The 20,383-nt window shown below is 43.4% G+C and overlaps 1 protein-coding gene across 3 annotated transcripts in view; it reads left to right on the top strand.

The window, feature by feature from the left end:
• The window catches only part of NUP133 (nucleoporin 133), a 397,333-nt gene that overhangs the window by 50,428 nt on the left and 326,522 nt on the right, over positions 1 to 20,383 (top strand). For all 3 annotated transcript variants that reach the window (XR_008891412.1, XM_056566853.1, XM_056566852.1), the window contains exons 5-6: positions 6,809 to 6,940; positions 13,918 to 14,088. Coding sequence is in view for 2 of the 3 variants with exons in the window: in XM_056566853.1 (XP_056422828.1) it covers positions 6,809 to 6,940; positions 13,918 to 14,088 (303 nt within the window). In the remaining variant the exon portion in view is untranslated. The remainder of the gene's footprint in view (positions 1 to 6,808; positions 6,941 to 13,917; positions 14,089 to 20,383) is intronic.

Genomic DNA, 20,383 nt, shown 5'->3' with positions numbered 1-20,383 from the left:
CTGTTTACAAGTCTCCTGATCTGTCACTGTGCGCCGCGCACTGACTGACGTGTGACATCGTGTTGAGGACGTCACTCGTCATTACCCAGCGCACAGTGGCAGATCAGGAGACCGCCGAAGCAGGAAGGACCGCAGTCCCCAGGGCACATGTAACTATAAAACTGGGGACGAAGAGGGAATTGGGCAGTGGCGGCGGTGGGATATTTACCAAACAACTCGCAGTATTGCCGGACGGCCAAGGCATGCTGGGAGTTTTGCAACAGCTGGAGACACCCTGTTTGGGATTTGTGGCGGATTCAAATACCCAATTTAGGCCTCAAATGCGCATGGCGCTCTCTAACTTCGGAGCCCTGTCGTATTTCAAGGAAACAGTTTAGGGCCACATAATGGGGTATCTCCGTACTCGGGAGAAATTGCGTTACAAATTTTGGGGGGCTTTTTCTCCTTTTACCACTTATGAAAAGTTTAAGTTGGGGTCTACACCAGCATGTTAGTGTAAAAAAAGCTGGAGTACAGAACTACCCCATATGTGGGCATGAAGTGCTCTGCGGGCACACAACATGGCTCAGAAGTGAGAGCGTGCCATGTACATTTGAAGTCTAAATTGGTGATTTGCACAGGGGTGGCAGATTTTACAGCGATTCTGACATAAACTCAAAACAATACCCAGATGTGACCCATTTTGGAAACTACACCCCTCACTGAATGTAACAAGGGGTATAGTGAGCCTTAACACCCCACAGGTGTTTTGCTAATTTTCGTTAAAGTTGGATGTGAAAATGAAGAAAACATTTTTTTTTTTCACTAAAATGCTGGTGTTACCCTACATTTTTCATTTTCACAAGGGGAAAAAGCCCCCCAAAATTTGTAGCCCCAGTTCTTCTGAGTAAAAACATACCCCATATGTGGATGTAAAGTGCTCTGCGGGTACACTACAATGCTAAGAAGAGGAGCGCCATTGGGCTTCTGGAGAGAGAATTTGTCCGAAATTGAAGGGCATGTGTGTTTACAAAGTCCCCATAATGCCAGAACAATGGACCCCCCCACCACCACATGTGACCCCATTTTAGAAACTACACCCCTCAAGTATTGTAATAAGGGGTACAGTGAGCATTTACACCCCACAGTTGTCTGACAGATGTTTGGAACTGTGGTCCGTGAAAATGAAAAATTTAACTTTTCATTTGCACAGCCCACTGTTCCAAAGATCTGTCGAATGCCAGTGGGGTGTAAATACTCAATGCACCCCTTATTAACTTCTGTCAAGGGTGTAGTTTCCAAAATGGGGTCACATGTGGGGGGTCCACTATTCTGGCACCACGGGGGGCTTTGTAAATGCGTAAGGCATAAGACTCCTATTGCAACCAAATTCTCTCACCAAAAGCTCAATGGCGCTCCTTCTCTTCTGAGCATTGTTTGCCTGCAGAGCACTTTACATCCACATATGGGGTATTTCCATACTCAGAAGAAATGGGGTTACACATTTTGGGAGGCTTTTTCTCCAATTACCCATTGTGAAAATGAGATATTTGTTGTAAAACCAACATTTTAGTGAAAAAAATCTACCGTAATTTTTTCATTTTCACGTCCAACTTTGGCGGAAATTTGTGAAGCACCTGTGGGGTGTTGGGGCTTACTGTAGAACTTGTTACGTTCCTTGAGGTGTGTAATTTCCAAAATAGTATGCAATATGTTTTTTTTTTTCTTTTTTTGCTTGCTGTTCTGGCACCATAGGGGCTTCCTAAATGCGACATGCCCCCCAAAAACCATTTCAGCTAAAGCCAAATGTGACTCCTTCTCTTCTGAGCATTGTAGTTCGCCCGCAGTGCACTTGATGTCCACACATGGGGTATTTCCATACTCAGAAGAAATGGGGTTACAAATTTTGGGGGGCATTTTCTCCTATAACCCCTTGTAAAAATGTAAAATTTGGGGGAAAATCTGCATTTTTGTGAAATAAATTAATTTACACATCCAACTTTAAAGAAAAGTCGTCAAACACCTGTGGGGTTTTAAGGCTCACTGGACCCCTTGTTAAGTTCCTTGAGGGGTGTAGTTTCCGAAATAGTATGCCATGTTGTGTTTATTTTTTTAATTAATACATTTTTTTTTTTGCTTTTCTGGCTTCCTAAATGCGACATGCCCCCCAAAAAGCAATTTCAGAAAAACTGTCTCCAAAATCCAATTGTCGCTCCTTCCCTTCTGAGCCTTGTAGTGCACCCATAGAGCACTTGACATCCGCATATGAGGTATTTCCTTACTCGAGAGAAATTGCGTTACAAATTTTGGGGGGATTTTTCTCCTTTTTACCCCTTGTAAAATTTCAAAAACAGGGTCTACAAGAACATGCAAGTGTAAAAAAGATTTTGAATTTTGCTCTTTACCTTTCTGCTATTCCTGTGAAACACCCAAAGGGTTAAAACACTTATTTAATGTCATTTTGAATACTTTGGAGGTGCAGTTTTTATAATGGGGTCATTTATGTGGCATTTCTAATAGGAAGACCCCTTAAATCCACTTCAAAACTGAACTGGTCCCTGAAAAAATCAGATTTTGAAAGTTTTGTGAAAAATTGGAAAATTGCTGGTGAACTTTGAAGCCCTCTAATATCTTCCAAAAGTAAAAACATGTCAACTTTATGATTCCAACATAAAGTAGATAAATTATCTATTTTCCATTTTCCTTACATGTCCATTTCCTTACATGTCCATTTCCTTCCAATATCCATTTTCCTTACATGCAAAGAGTTTCAAAGTTAGAAAAATGCTAAATTTTCATGAAATTTGGGGATTTTTCACCAAGAAAGGATGCAAGTAACGGCGAAAATTTACCACTAAGTTAAAGTAGAATATGTCACGGAAAAACAATCTCGGATTCGGAATAATCGGTAATGGCATCCCAGAGTTACTAATTTATAAAGTGACAGTGGTCAGAATTGCAAAAAAAAAAAAAAAAGCGCAGTAAAAAGAGCAGTCCTTAAGGTTAAAAAGGACTCAGTCCTTAAGGGGTTAAAGTATTACTGTCAATTGCAAAAAAAACTTTTAACGTTATAGTGATGTGTCTAAAGCTTTGATTGGTCGGGGTTTTGTTTGTGGCAGATCACTAGAATGTGTATGTAGAAACAATCAGCTAGGTGCTTCTCTCTGCAGGGGATGGCTTCTATTAAAGGGTATTCCAGTAATAAAAAAAAATCATGCTTTTTTTTTTTTTTTTTCTTTCAAAGACTGAACCCGGTTTGTCCCCACTTTGGTTGTGTGGTTTTACAACTTGGCTCCATTCATTTCAGTGGAACTGAGCTGCAGGACCACACCCAAACTGGAGACAAACAGGGAGAGGTCTTTAAGCCAATCACCAGCAGCAAGGAAAGAGGGTTAGCAAAGCACTTTAACTCATCATTTGATGGGGTTCTTACCACTCATATGTCTTCTATGAGATTCCAAACGTGTTTTTAAAAAAAATAGTAACACTTTAAGACCAGTTTCTCACAAGCGTAATAATTCTTTATGACGGCTGCAAACCCTATCCCGACTGCTGATATAATGACCCAAAATGAAAGCATCATAGACCCCAAAAGACACTCATAAGTGCCCTCATTCTTCCTATGTGCCAAATCAGCTTAAGGCTGGATTTACATCATGTTTTTGCCTTACTGTTTTCAATCCGTTTTTCCAAAGAAAACCGTATGGCAAAAAGTAAACCATATGCGTTTTTAAACTGTATACTGTTTTTTAAAAGTGCATACGGTTCTGTCCGTTTTTCTAAAAAAAAACAAAAAAAAAAAAAGTTTTTGATAATTTTGTCCATTTTTAAATAGAGGGGTGTTTGGTGGGGACTTTAGGATGCAAATGCGCAGGTGCAAAGTAAAAACCGTATACGGTTTCCCGTATGGAACTGTATACATGTGCGTTTTTAACGCCGGTTTAAAAACCGTACTGCAACCGCATACGTTTTTTTTTTTTACATGGACGTCAATGGGAAACACACGTATACAGTTCCATACGGGAAACGGTATTCAGTTTTTACTCTGCACATGCGCATTTGCATCCTAAAGTCCCCACCCAACAGTTTATGAAAACTGACAGAACTGTATGCACTTTTAAAAACAGTATACATTAAAAACGCATACGGTTTACTGTTCCATCCATTTTTGTTCCATACGTGTTTTTTTTTTAATTTTTTTTTAACGGATTGAAAACAGTGTGGCAAAAACGTGATGTAAACCCAGCCTTACCAGGGTGGGCGAGGACCATTGTTACTGCCTTCCCCAGCCTAAATAACGCCAGCCTGTTACCGCCTAGGCACAGGAGCATCATTTTTGACGCTCTGGGCCTGTTAGTACTGGCTCTTCCCGACACACCTGTGGCGGCGGGTACCGGGGTAATAATTGGGGTTAGCGATAGCTGTTTTTGGGGCTAATGCTAAGCCCCGGCTTAGTAATGGACTCTGTCTATAAGATGGCTTCCACTACTAAGATTATAAAGTAAATAAAATAAAAAAAATTTTGATAACATTTTATTTTAAAAACTCTCCCCCACAAGGCCTCGTTAACAATTTTATTTAATATTAAACAAAAAAAAAAGCTGGTCATCGTCATCCACCAAATCCGAGGTAGTTCACAGGTTATACGGATCTGATAAGTACATTTAGAGGGAAAAAAGTGGCAAAAAATGTCACACACATATACATATATATCACACATTTTTTTTTCACAGCTGCAACTTGAGGTGGGGTTACAAAGCTGTTCTGAAGTCATTTATTGGTTTTTGCTTATGTGAGCCAAATTTATCAACCCTCTGTGATAGTATGATAAATATGTCGCACATAAGCAAAAAGACTGCAGAACTTTCTTACCAAAGCAATGATCATAAATGTCCTTCCATGTTTTTTTTTTTTCTTCTTTAAACTGGTTAGAGAGGTTAAAGCGCAATGGTCACCAATTTTTTTTTTTTTTAAACTCCCCAACCTACTACTATGATTGTACTGTTGATAACAAATGCAATGCTGCCATTCCTTTTGGCTGCGCTTTTCCATGCTTCATCAGACTGAAAATCATATATTTTTTGCTGTGTGCAATAGTTTCCTAAGCCTATCCACTATGTCGGCGCCGGGACCGCTGTGTGATAGACGTAGAGGGCACCACTAATTGACCCAAAAGGGTGGTTAGAGGCCAAAATTACAACAATACAAAACCTAGGGCCGAAGCCCAGGGTGAACCACACCTCTGCTAGCACACCCCTATAATGTAACTTATTAGTTATTATAAAAATTTCCAAAATTAAAAAAGTTAAAAATAGCACTAAGGCAGGACAATGTGAAAATAACTGGTATCACTGATCACTGCCATTATATGCCTCTTGAAAACACCGCTGTTATGGCGAAACATGTTTTAAATCAGACACTTAGGCAGGCGCTACCAATAGCAGTGAACTGGAGTACCACGTTGATAAATGTGTTACCCCGTTCAATAACAGTTCATTTCACCTTGTCCTGCCTTAGTGCAATTTTTTACTTTTAATTTTGGGGACTTTTATAATAAACTAATAAGTTGTGCTAGCAGAGATGTTTCACCCCGGGCTTTGGCCCTGGGTTTTGTATTATAGACATAGAGGTCCTGAGCGCATGTGCCCCTGATGCCCTGGATGTGCGTGTCAGGCAGGTGATGGAGCAATTTCCCTGTAAGTGCTTGCTTCCTCTGTCTGACACCTCTGTGCCTGAGCAGTGCTAGAGGCAGGGAGAAAGTGCTTGCAGAAGTTAATTCTGTAAAATCACACTGGGCTGGTGCATGCGCCCAAGGGTGCATGCGCTGAGGACCTCTGTATCTACCAGATAGCGGTCCCACCACTGACCTAGAGGATCAGTGTGGTGGCGGGGCATTACAAACCCCTCAGCCATGCCTATACGACTGCAAAAAAAAAATGGGGCAGATTTATCAAAACCTGTCCAGAAGAAAAGTTGAGTTGCCCATAGCAACCAATCAGATCTCTTCTCTTATTTTGCAGATGCCTTTTCAAAAATGAAAGCAATCTGGTTGCTTTTAGCAGCAGTTTTTCCTCTGGACAGGTTTTGATAAATCTCCCCCACTGTCATTAAGAGGGGGAGGATTTGTTGGAGCTGCAGTCCTTTACATTGCCACTTTTTGGAAGCCCTGGCAACATGGAATCAATCTGTATTGAGCTGGGTAAGGCGGAAAAAAAACACCCCTGCTTATGAGTAGGGATCAACCGATATCGATTTTTATTTTTTAGGGCCGAAACAGATGATCTGTGACCTTTCAGTCCGATAGATGCTGCCGCTTCCCTCCCCCTGCCTGTCCTGGGGTCCTCCCTAGTCCAACCACTGCCGCTGCTGCCCCATCGCCTCCCCATCCCCGGTTTTATAATTACCTGTTCCCGGGGTCCGCGCTACTTCTGGCTCCGGCGGCATTGAGGACGTCACTTGTCGCAGGAGCCAGAAGTAGCGCGGACCTCGGGCCCTGGGAACAGGTAAATATAAAATCAGGAATGGGGGAGGCAATGGGGCAGCGGTGGTGGTCTTTGGCCGGGAAGGGGAGGAGGAGGGGGGGGGGCGTTGCATTATCGTCACATCGGCAAGGTAATATGCTGATACCGATTATGTCCAAAATCATGAATATCGGACGATAATATCGGCCAAACCGATGATCGGTCGATGCCTACTTATGAGCTATAGTGACCACTTTTTGGTAGCATTCAGACTCTTTTCGCCACTAAAAGAAAGCCACGAAGAACAAAGCTCTGTATTTGTGTTTTTTTGATCTTGTGTTAATGGAAAAATTTCATTTCTTACATAGTTAGTTGCAGTTATGGCAGCTACTGGTGAAGGATTAGTCCGTTACTGGCCAAATCTCGCACATGAAGACTTTTACACAGAAGCTTGTGTTGAATTTGGAGCTTCCGTTTGTTCATTTTTAACTGCTGTGAAGGTAAGATATCTTTTTAGAATTTAAGAAGCAAACAAGTATTCTTGCCATAACTTGTATAAGGCTGCAAATTGTTTCTGTTTATACGCAAAGTTTCAGCACGTTGCTAAATATTTTCTTTATTTTGAGATTTCTCACTTATGAGCGAATGTACAGTTTGTACATTGAGCGAATGTACAGTTTAGCCTAGCTAAATTGCTTCAGCTTTGAGCACTTCAGTTGTGTTGCGAACCTAAATACAGTTCTACGAGACTTAAGAATGGTGCCCTGGACTTTTGAGGTTTTTCTACATAGGTTACTGTAGTTTGGCTTACTTCTAAACACAATGGTTGGTAAGTGTACCTCCCATCATCCACTTATAGGGGTTCTCTGCTTTTAGAGTCTTAGCATCAGGTCAAGTTATTGATTACTACTGAAAGTGTGCAACCATAGGTGAATTGTTGCCATTACTCTATGCAATTTAATGTCTTAACTTCCTACGTTGTAGATATAAGGTGCAGCAGGTTTACGGAGCGAGCTCAAGAGCAGAGTGTGCTTCATATCCGGTTGGTCCCTGCTACTGTCATCAGTCAGGACCCGCGGCTAATGCCGAACACCGGTGATCGGGCAAAGTTTATCGCGGAGTCTAAAATGCTGAAAATACACTCGCGGCAGCTCAGCGAAACTGATTGGGATCAGCTGAGAGGACGGCGTGAGGGCCCTTGCCTGCTTCCTCACCATCTGATTGGTTCTTCAACACTCCAGTCAGCGTCAGCACGATAAAGCGATGGAGTTCTAATTAACACTGATCTATGGGATATACCCCTAAATATTACGTAGTAAAAAAGACCAGAGTCCATAAAGTTTAACCTATAACCCTAATGAGTCGCTACTGAGTTGATCCAAAGGAAGGCAAAAATCCCTCATACTAGAGGTAAAAATTCCTTCCCAACTGCAAATATAGCAGTCAGAATAAATCCCTGGATCAACCTTCTGTCCCTATAAATCTAGTATCCATAACCTGTAATGTTGTTACTCTCCAGAAATGCATCCAGACCCCTTTTAAATTAATTTACAAAGTTAACCATGACCACCTCCTCAGACAGAGAATTCCAGTCTCACTGCTCTTACAGTAAAGAACCCCCATCTGTGCTGGTGTAGAAAACTTTTTTCCTCTAGACGTAGAGGATACCCTCTTGTTATAGATACAGTCCTAGGTACAAATAGATCATGGGAGAGATCTCTGTACTTGCCCTTGATATATTTATACATAGTTAAGTCTCCCCTAAGCCTTCTTTTTTCTAAACTAAATAACCCTAATTCTGATGATCTTTCTGGGTACTGTAGTCCTCCCATTCCCTGTATTACTCTGGTTGCCCATCTTTGAACCCTCTCCAGCTCCACTATATCTTTCTTGTACACTGGTGCCCAGTACTGTACACAGTATATGTGTGGTCTGACTAGTGATTTGTGTAGTGGTAGAATTATTTCCTTGTTGTGGGCATCTATGCCCCTATTGAGGCACCCCTGGATTTTATTTGCCTTGGCAGCAGCTGCCCAACACTGGTCACTACAGCTAAATTTACTATTAACTAAGACTCCCAAGTCCTTTTCTATGTCAGTCGTCCCAAGTGTTCTCCCATTTAATACATAATCCCAGCCCGGATTTTTCTTCCCCATGTGCATTACCTTACATTTATCAGTGTTTAACCTCACCTGCCACTTCTCAGCTCAAATCTACAACCTATCCAGATCCATTTGCAATAGTGCACTGTCCTCCTCTAGTGTTCACCGCTTTAGCGTATAGTATCCTCTGCAAAGATTGTAGACGAGACGTCTTGCAGAGACTTATGACAGCAGGAGGTAGTAGGCCAGATACATCTGGCAGCAGTAGGCACTTGGCCAGAAAAATCTGGCAGTCTGTACTGTACCACTGGGCAGACACCTTGAAAATGGTGCACACAGTGGAATTGAAAAAAACTATTTTTCATAGGGAGAATATCCAGTTAGTGTGGTGGTATATATTTTATTTCCCTGGAGTACTCCTTTTAAACAGCCGTCTCCTACTTCTGTATTTCTTTTTCATTTAGGCCCCCCTCCCACCCTTGTGCCACTTAAATCCTCCACTGTCAAATCCTCCCCCCTTTTAGACACCCTTTGCCATATCTTCACTCTGACCCCCTGTTGTGCATCTTACCTGGCCAGCAGGCTCAAGTGCAAGGGCTCGTCTGTGCTGGCAGCCGTTGCTGCTCACTTTGAATTAAGGTTGCACGATATATCGCAGAAGCAATCGAATCGCGATTTTAGTTTTTTGCGATATGGCGATACGGCCCCCTGGGAAAACATGAGATTATCTGCTCGGGCTGGCTCCCGTGGTGGAGGCCGGCCAGAGCAGGTAAAAACTAATTTAAATACTAAGTCAGTGTTTCCCAACCAGTGGGCTTTCAATTGTTGCAAAACTACAACTCTTAGCATGCCCCGACCGGCAAAGGCTGTTCGGGCATGCTGGGAGTAGTAGTTTCACAACAACTGGAGGGCCCCCTGCTAGAAAAAACACTGAGCTAAGGGCGCAGGGAGAAAAAACAAACAAACAAAAAACCTTCTGCTCACCTAGTCCCGGTCCCTGCAGATTAGTCTACGTGAGCTCCGGTCCTTCCTCTATTCTTAGGACAGTAGGACCTTTCCCTTTTCAGCCAATCACTGGCCGCAGTGGTGTTACGTGTGAAGCCAGTAATTGGCTGATGGGGAAAGGTCTTGTACTGCAGCAATATACTAGGTTTCCCGGGTCCCGTGTAAGATTTGAAATCCGCCCGGGAAACCCAGTGTATTGCTTCAGTACAAGAAGGTGACAGGACGGGAGGGGGGAATGTGATGGGGGGATGTGACAGAAGGGGAGGGGGAATGTGATGGGGGGATGTGACAGAAGGGGGGGGGATGTGACAGAATGGGGAGGGGGATGTGACAGAATGTGATGGGGGGGGGGCATGTGACAACTGGGATGTGACAGAAGGTGGGGGGGGGATGTGACAGAAGGGGAGGGGGAATGTGATGGGGGGATGTGACAGAAGGGGGGGGATGTGACAGAATGGGGGGGGGGGGGATGTGACAGAATGTGATGGGGGGGATGTGACAACTGGGATGTGACAGAAGGTGGGGGGGGGGGGATGTGACCAGGGGGAAATGTGAAATAGGCGGTGGGCATGAAATGGGGGGGGGATTTCACCATTTTTTTCTTATATTGCATCGCATATCGCAATGTTTAGGCCCAAAATCGCAATCGCACATTTTCCCCAGATCGTGCAGCCTTACTTTGAATCAGTGAGCAGCGGTGGTTGCTGCCTGCACTGATAAGTCAGTAGGAAAGGAGGAAATCATGTTACATGGCGTAATAAAGGGGGAAATTATGTGGTATGGGAATCAGAGGGGGCAAATGATGTGTTACCGGGGAGATAAAGAGGAAATGACATGGCACAGGGGGAATGTTTTTGTAAAGGGAGTGGGGGAGGTGATGAAATTTCCTTGTCTTGATGTTATTGTGTGCAAGATTTTATAGACTTTTATCACAAGCGGTTTTTGCTCAGAAACCCCTTTAAAGAAATCGGACATCAGCATCACCCACACTAACCTGTTGGTACAGACTAATAGTATGTGTGACGCTGTTTAAATATTTCCTTTTTTTCTTTTTTGTGCCTCAGTTCATGAGATACTAATCACAAATACCCCGGGATCTGATTAACTATGAAACACAATTACACAATTTTTATAACGCTGATGTATAGTGTAGACTGACGGGAGGAGCGGGCGCAGACTTGCACGGGACACAAGTCTGTACCTCACACTGGCCCTCAGGGTGTATGGATATGGCTCTTAACTCGAGCCTGCTCCATATTCGGCAGCCCCCGGCTGATTTCAGATGCCGGGGGCCGCCGCTAATAGACCGGCATGCATTGATCGCCACGGCCGGCTATTAACCTTTTAGATCACCGCTGTCAAAGTTGACGGCGGTGTCTAAAGGGATCTTTTAACCATCCCTGGTGGTCTAGCGGGGTGGATCGTTCAGCCCCCCAAACCACCCCCCCAAGCGCGATCGCAGGGGGCGATCCCCTGTGGAGGTAGGCGGAGGGCTTTCCTCTGCATCCATGACTGCCCCCATAGATCTGCATTTGATTGAGCCTGCCTTGAGCAGGCTCAACCAAATGAACACAGATCAACAGAGTTCAATAGAAATGCATTTATCTGTATGAGGAATCTAAATGATTCCTCCTAAAAAAAAAAAAAAAAAAAAAAAGTGTTAAAAAAAGTTTAATAAGTTTAAAAACGCCCATTAACCCCTTCCATGTTGGAGGTATATTCACACGGCCGGATTTATTTGCAGGTTTCTCGCTACGTATTTGAAAGGGGGTGGTCTCTTCTCTGCTGTCCGCAGCAGATTTTCCGCTGCGGAAAATCTGCCGCAGACCCTTCTGACTTCAATGGGGCTTGCGGCGGATTTTCGAAGCGTAAATTCAGCCTCGGAAAATCTGTTGCGGACAGCTGATGAGAGCCTGCCCCCTTTCCAATACCAGAGGGAAACCCGGAAATCCGCCCGTGTGAACATACCCTAAAAGTTCATATCACCCCCCCCCCCCCCCCCCCTTTCCCATATAAAATTATGTGAACATAATAAAAATATACATATTTGGTATTGGCACGTGCATAATTGACTGAACTATTAAAAAATAACATTTTATATACCGTATTGTAAATGGCGTTAAGGTAAAAAAAAAAAAAAATCACAGAATTGCTTTTTTATGTTTATAACATCATATCCCAGAAAAAAATTAAGTAAAAAAATGTTCAAAAAGTCCGATCAATGCCAAAATGGTACCGATACAAACAGCATATTAGGGCCCAAAAAATTTGCCTCCTACAGCCCAATATACGGAAAAATAAAAATATTATAAGGGTCAGAGGGTCAGGGAGTTTCTTTTTTTAAATTAAAAAGTAAAAAAAAAATAAAAAATTTAACGTTTGGCATTTGTGTAATCAGGCTGACGTAAAGTATCAAAATAATATGTAAATTTGACCACAAGGTGAATGGCAAAAAAAAAAAAAAAAATTTCACCTCACAAATATTAATTTTTTGTTTCAGAGCATAAGTTATGGAAAAATGAAAGGTGTCATTACAAAGTATACACCGCCCCGCAAAAAACAAGCCTCATATGAGTCTGTAGATGGAAAAATAAGTGTTATGACTGTTATAGGGCGTAGAGGAAAAAAGCAAAGTGCAGAAACTAATAAAGACCTTATTTACGTATCGGGACAAGTGGATTTTCTTGAGGGACAAGTAGATTGTGTTCCGCTTTAGTCCCTTGGACAAGTATTTTTTATTTTTTTTTTTATTTCCACACCCCTGGGCAGATGAGGTTCAACACTGATAAATGTAAGGTAATACACATTGGGAGGAAAAAATCCGGGACGGGGTTATATATTAAATGGGAAAACACTTGGGACGACTGACATGGAAAAGGACTTAGGAGTCTTAGTTTACAGTAAATTTAGCTGTAGTGACCAGTGTCGGGCAGCTGCTGCCAAGTCAAATAAAATCATGGGGTGCATCAATAATTCTACCGCTGTACAAATCACTAGTCAGACCACACATAGAATACTGTGTACAGTACTGGGCACCAGTGTACAAGAAAGATATAGTGGAGCTGGAGAGGGTTCAAAGACGGGCAACCAGAGTAATACGGGGAATGGGAGGACTACAGTACCCAGAAAGATTAGCAGAATTAGGGATATTTATTTTAGAAAAAAGAAGGCTTAGGGGCGACCTAATAACTATGTATAAATATATCAGGGGGCAATACAGAGATCTCTCCCATGATCTATTTATAACCAGGACTGTATCTATAACAAGGGGGCATCCTCTACGTTTAGAGGAAAGAAGGTTTTTACACCACCACAGACGGGGGTTCTTTACTGTAAGAGCAGTGAGACACTGGAATGAGAGCAGTGAGAGCTGGTCATGGTGAACTCTGTAAAAGAGTTCAAAGGGGGTCTGGATGCATTTTTGGAGAATAACATCATTGGTGGTCATGTATACTAGATATTTAGGGACAGCATGTTGATCCAGAGATTTATTCTGACTGCCATAATTGGAGTTCGGAAGGAATTTTTACCTCTAGTATGAGGGTTTTTTGCCTTCCTCCCTGATCAACTCAGTAGGGACTCATTAGGGATATAGGTTGAACTAGATGGACTCTGGTCTTTTTTCAACCTCATGAACTATGTTACTATGTTACCACTGTACTTGCCTAGAATTCTGACGTGCCTGTTTACAGTATATAACTACTGGGTGTAAAGTTTCACAAGCCCCATTCTTTTAGATAAGGTAACAAGTAATCTTCTTATTTTTTTAGGGATTTTTCCTAGCTGTGTGTTACTGTTTGGTGCAAGCCTTGTCTTCACTTACACTTTGAACTTTTTCCACTTTTATTCAGTTTGTCACTTTGAAGAACTTTTCACATGTTCTATAGATGGGTCAAGTGTTTTGTGATCGGGGTCTGAGTGTTCGAACCCTGACGAATGACCAGGGAGAGAAGTGTGTGTTAACTGAGACAATCCCATAGGCTTTCATTGTAAGTTTGTCTTAGCGTGCTCTTCTCCCAGCTAAGGCTACTTTCATAATGGCATAACTGCAGTGTCACAAGCATCAGGGGAGCCGGGGAGAATAGTGGGAGAAAAATTACTGCAAAAGCTGTCTTTCTCCCGCTATTTCCGTCAAAAAACGGGTCCCGGCGGCCCCCAAAATAGTAAATGGGAGCCGCCGGGACCCATTGTTGTCCCTTGCTCCCAGTCACGAGAATGGCTAAGGTCACACACACAAAAAAAGCCATATTCTAGCCATCATTCGAGGTCTGAACACTTAGACCCCTACTGATTAATATGTCTCTACAACGTGTCAGTTTTTTTTTAAACTCTGTGCCCATTTAAAGCAATTGTTACTTATTTATTTACAGGCGGGCAGTTTTATATTGTCGTCTTCAAAAAACCAACATGTCCGGTTAATGCCAGATGGTTCTGGAAAGATCTACCAACGATTCTTGCAGCAAGGTCAAGGAATGCTGTCAGGAATTGGCCGTAGAGTATCCACTCTCTTTGGTATTTTATCTCCTCCAGTAGAGTCCTCAGTAAGTTTTTGGAATTATTATTTTTTTTTACAGATCCATATACGTTATGAGAGAAAAATGATATAACACATTCAGCTGGGGTCCTGTGTAGTCTAAGGAATCATTCTCACTACAGAATCTTTACCTGGAGATATTCTGTGTGGAGATTTAATCTGTAGTGGCCGTCACCAGAATGAGCCGACGCTAGGACCACTTGGAAATGCACAGTCTCCATAAATGGCAAAACTCATTTTGTTTTGGTGGAGTCTAGAGTCCAGAGTTTCTGGTGTGAAAATTCAGAAGTGGGAATGGTGCAGCCAGGATCTTATGGAAAACTGTGGGAGACTGCTGCACTGTATTTTCTGCAGTGGAACTCTGGAGCAGAATTCCACTCAGAAAATAGTGTCAGTGGCCGTTCTATTCAACATAGAAAGACTGCGGAAGACAAATTGTAGCGAAACTGTAGATTTTATCAACTTTTGTCCGTAATATCTCTTGTATTATAACAAGGTTTTGTCAGTTGCAGACAGCTCCCCACCTATTGATCAAAGGAAAATTGACAGATGAGTCAACCCCACTAACCTTAATAGACAGGTGGTTAGTGTGGGTGATTATAAATAAAATTATGTATTCCTTACCCCAATCGGTTTAGCAGTTCCAGAGAGAGAGTACAATCTTGCAATATGCTAATTAACTTAGTACCTGTCACCAAATAAAACATTTTATATAGTGTTCCTTGTGTAATTAGCAGACACTTTCCCATTCACTTACTTTTAAAATTATCAACATAAGTATGTTAAAAATGTAATAGAAAAAATTGTTTTGTTCCCTGCCACAATTAATACAGTGAGTTTGGCCTCCTCCTGGCCTGGAGACCAAACTCAGGAAGTGTTTCGCTGCACAGAGCCTCACGTCTTCTGTTCGCCACAGCGCTACAACGATGTGAGGGTGCAAGTGGTCCCCCAGCAGGCTTCGGTGATGTCATGCCTGCTTGGAATTGCCCACTTTCTCCTGCTGGGATATTTCACTATGTGAGCAAGAAGAACGGCATGATAGAGAGCTTTTTTAACCCCTTAACCACCACGGACGTAAATGTAAGTCCTGGTTTGGCGGTACTTCGCGCACCAGGATGTACATTTACGTCCTGTGTATGACCACGAGCATCTGAACGGTGCGCACGTCATACACGGCAGGTTCCGGCTGCTAGCCGATAATGGCGATCACGCGGATGTCTGCCATTAACCCATCAATACAGATCAGAGTCTGTGGCAGTGCGGTGCTTTGAACGGATGATCGGAACTCCCGCAGCGCTGCCGCGGCGGTCCGATCATGCAGCATGGCTGCCGGAGGTCCCCTCACCTGGCGGTCTCCTGGGGTCTTCTGCTCTGGTCTGAGATCGAGCAGACCAGAGCAGAAGATCACCGATAATACTGATCGGTGCTATGTCCTATGCATGGCACTGAACAGTATTAGCAATCAAATGATTGCTATAGATAGTCCCCTATGGGGACATAAGTGTGAGAAAAAAAAAAAAAATTTAAATGTAAAAAAAAGGGAAAAATCCCCTCCCCCCAATAAAAATTTAAATTGTCAGTTTTCCCATTTTACCCCCCAAAAAGCGTAAAAATATACTTTTTTTTATAAACCTATTTTGTATCGCCGCGTGTGTAAATGTCCGAACTATCAAAATATATATAATGTTAATGATCCCATACGGTGAATGGCGTAAACTAAATTAAAAAAAAATCCCAACTTGCTGCTTTATTTCATGTTATTTTAAAAAAATTGATAAAGTATGTAAGTTTTTATACATGCGAATGTGATATTGATAAAAAGTAAACATGACGGCGCAAAAAATGAGCCCTCATACTGCCCTATATACGGAAAAATGAATGTTTAGGTGGTCAATATAGGGCGATTTTAGATCAAAAGATTGAGATTTTGTACAAAAAGTGTTTTATATTTTGTACCGCTTTAAAAAAAATCTAAGTATCTAGCCATGGGTATCATTTTAATCGTATTGACCGACAGAATAAAGAACACGTCATTTTTACCGTATAGTGTGAGAACAAAACCCTCCAAAACATACAACATACAAGGACACAGGACAGGACAGCCTTTGCATTCTCACCTGTGTTGGAATAAAGCCGAATAGATCGTACACAGTGCCTCCGTGCTGTCTTTCCTTGTATGTTGTATGCTGCGGAGTCTATCCTGTTCATAAGATGAGCACCTGAGATCTAGACCAGAGGTCCAGATGTTCCTACAGCTTCGATCCATAAGCTTATTGGGAGGAGATATAGGACAGCAGTGCCAGCAGTATACTTTCTTCTTTATTGAAAACCCTCTAAAATGTGCAAAATTGTGGTTTTCATTTAAATTTCCTCCCTAAAAAAAATGTTTTTTTGGGGGTTCGCCCTACATCTTATGGTAAAATGAGGTTTCATTACAAAGTACAATTGGTCACGCAAACAGGCCCTTATATGGGTCTGTAAATGGAAAGATAAGTTATGGATTTTAGGAGAGGAGGAAAAACGAAAACACAAATTAAAATTGGCCTGGTCCTTAAATGGGCACTGTCATGATATAAAAAAAATTGATATGTTGTAGTACTTACCGTATTTTTCGGCGTATAAGACGGAAAAAAGTTGGTGCGTCTTAAACGGGGAATACACCCCTATCGCGGCGGTCCCTGCGGCCATCAATGGCCCCAGACCCGCGGCTAATACAGGACATCACCGATCGCGGTGATGCCCTGTATTAACCCTTCAGACGCGGCGATCAAAGCTGACCGCCGCGTCTGAAGGGAAAGTGACACTAACCCGGGTGTTCGGGACCGCCACGATTTCACCGCCAACGGCTGTCCGGGCATGCTGGGACATCTGGAGGTCCGCAGGTTGAAGACCACTATTGGGTTCAAAATCTTAATTTTTTTAAGATTTCGCACCTATTAATTGGGTGCGTCTTATACGCCGGTGCGTCCTATAGGGCAAAAAATACGTAAATGTAGGGCGAAAAGTACTACAACATATCTCTAATATACTTTAATAAAAAAAAGTGATTTTTAAACCAGTTTAAAATCACTTTTAAATTCGGCCACTAGGAGTCGCCCTCCTAGTGGCCGAAAGCATTCGGCAGTGACGTCGCTACAGAATTTTGACTCATTTAAGCCTGGCAATGAGTCGAAATTCAGTCACTGCGGTGCTTGCTCCCTCCTGTCAATCAAACAGGTAAGAGCGAGCACGCTGTTAGCTGGGGCTGCGTGCATTTGCCTGCTCCACTGGCCTCGAGCACCGCCCCGCCCGCCCCCGTTACCCTGTCCGGAGGCAGCGCGTGCACTCATTGCTACGCTGATCCCCCGAAGTAGCGGCCCCCCACAGTAGCGGGGTCCCTGTGCCCACTAGCGGCTCTGTTCCCCGTTCCTTTCAGCTCTAAGGGAACGGGAACAGATTTTAAAAGCCTTGCGCGCAGCTAACGTAGTACTATTTGCATAGTGCTGCACCTGCGCAGTACTAAGTTAGGCGCGCGCGAGGCTATTAAATCTGTACCCGTACCCTGAGAGCTGACAGGGACGGGAACAGAGCCGCGCTCAGCATTCTTGTGACACCGCTAGTGGGCACAGGGACCCCGCTAGCGGTGATGGTAGCGCTCGCGCTCGCAGGAGGCATTCTTGTGACACCGCTGGGAGAAAAAAAATGGTATCCGGTTCATACTGGTACTGTATACCGCCCAGCACTAGGCATGAGTGTTATTTATCTAATAGGGTGCCTCTAGCTGTTTCACAACTACAATTCTCAGCATGGCCTGACAGCTAATAGCAATCATGGCATGCTGGGAATTGTAGTTGGGAAACAGCTGGAGGCACCCGATTAGATAAATAACACTCATGCATAGACGATCTGAGGGCGGAAGCAAGCGCCCAGCAAGGCGTCAGTGATGGGTCGCGCCTGTTGGGAAGCGCTGCTTCCTGCCCTGCTTTATAGAGCAGATTTAGAAGCACTAAATCTGTTGTATTAAAGCGATTTAAAAATGTTTTTGAAGCCAGGTAGGGGGTTAGGGCTAGATTACTACTAGGTAGGGACATATTAGATTCTATAGTTCTTGGTGGGAGCTACCCTTTAAGGTTAAAATGGGCTTGGTCCTTCAGGGGTTAAAGCAATGACATTTTTTTTTTTTTTAAAGGTGGGAGGAGTGTTAGGATTAGTTAAGGAACATAGCCTGAGTTAATTTAGAAAAGTTTGACAGCTACTCTTTAACTGCACTGGTGGCAGGTTTAACCCTTTAACGACCACGGACGTATATTTACCTCCTTGGCCGGCTCCTGCGATAGAACGCGTGGTCATGCGGTGACAGAGTGTCATATCGGGTTCGGTCCCGGGGGGGGGGGGGGGGGGAGGGGGGGGGAGAGGGGGGGATAATATCTCTATCTAATATTATATACAGGCAAATATGCACCAATAAACAGATTACGGGGCAAAAAGTTTGTAATTCAGCCCTCATACAGCACTATTTATGGGAAAAATAAGCTATAGGGGGTCAGAAGAGGACAATTTGGAACAAACTAAATTATAGCAATTAAATTTTTATTAGTTTTTTTTTTTTTTTTTTTTTTTTTTTTTAAACACCCGGCGTTGCCCAGTTTTTCCTTCCTAATCCTTGTTGGGGAGGAAAATCAACAGAGGAGGCTTTTGACTTCCTATCCCGGCCTCAGGTAGGACTGATTTGTGATGAAGATATTGTAAGCTGAAAATAGAAGGGGATGTGGCTTTGTGGGACTGGGTGTGATTTGCAAGCCAGACCGAAGCACAAAAAGGTTAGATAATAAAAGGGGGGCTTACAATGTGGGCATGTCTTTGTGAGATGGGGTGTGGCTTGCAAGCCGGATGGACACATTCACAAGGAGATGCAGAGCGGAGCTTGTGGAGTAAGGTACTGGAAGTCCCATGTACTTGCATGGGACTTGAAACAAAAAACCTTTATTTTATAAAAGGGTGTAGTTAATAAGGGTTAATTTAACTCATATCTTTTTATTTGACATATAAGTAACATGCGGCCTAATTTTATTGAAATATCTCCAGCCGTATGGAAGTTATGTGGGAACATACATTTCCCATAGATTTGCATGGGACTTTAAACAAAAACCTCGACCCTCACAAATGGGGGTAGTTGAGGGTTAAATTAACTATCCTATTTTTAAGGGGACATATAAGCAACATGTGACCAAGTATTATCGAAATATCTCCAGCCATTTGGAAATTATGCAGTAACATATATTTCTCTATCGGCTCCATTGGGGGACACAGACCATGGGTGTATGCTGCTGTCTCTAGGAGGTATGACACTATGGCAACAAAAAAGTTGGCTCCTCCCAGTAGGATACACCCGCCTCCAGGCCCTGAGCCAATCAGTTTAAGCTTAGTGTCTAAGGAGGTGGACATGGTCTTATGTTTTTTTATTTTCCTAGATTTAGGGATGTGTTAGATTTTTTTATTCTATTTTCTTTCCTGTTTTCAGGTGGGGACTCACTGTTTTCCCATTGCGAGGTAAGGGGGCACAAACATTACATATATACGCTGTTTACCCCCTCTTGCCAACGGTCAGCGCCTGGGTTTGTACCTCATGGGTCCCTGCTCGCCTCGCTCGCACATGGTAGCCCGGCATGATGCAGGTGATAAAAGCTGGCTGAAGACTTCATAGGAAGACTTCATGAGGTAAGTTCTTCTGACTGAGGTGAGTATATTTCCCTTTCTCCTTAGGTGCAGGTTTGCAACATCTGGAGACCCTCAGTTTTTGGCACACCTTTCTCATGGGTCTAATGGGGCTGGCCTGGACAGGGGATCCTTTATTACTGGGATGAGCAGTGGCAGTTTGGATGGGGCACAGCTTTCTACACTTTATTTGTGTGTGTGTGTGTGTGTGTGTGGAAATGACTGTCTGTCTTTTACATTGAAGCGGCTGACAGCTGCGATGTTCTTCTATGCGGGCGCTCCGAGGGCCGGCTTACTTTCACTTTCGGCAGTGGCTGCTGCCGGTGGCGTGTAGTCCGCTCTATTCCCCGCGAGCGCACATGCATTCGCATGTGCGCTCGGAGCAAGGAGCGGGCGCCATTATGGGACTTCTTGATAATTCTTGGGCAGCCTGGTGCGCTTTAGCTCTGCCCACCCAGGGCTGCCGAAGCTTCTCTGGGTGCGAACTGTCCACCAATCAGCGCTGTGCGCGCGATTATGGTGGTAGGGGCTAATCAGCGGTGCCCCCTGCTCCTAGCACGCTCCTCTCTTACTATTGGCCGGTATTTCTCCTCTCTGACAGCCTGGAG

Source organism: Hyla sarda, chromosome 3, assembly GCF_029499605.1.
Source record: "Hyla sarda isolate aHylSar1 chromosome 3, aHylSar1.hap1, whole genome shotgun sequence".
NCBI lineage: Eukaryota > Metazoa > Chordata > Amphibia > Anura > Hylidae > Hyla > Hyla sarda.
The sequence above is the reverse complement of the archived record's forward strand: the minus strand, read 5'-3'. Positions and strand labels throughout refer to the sequence as shown.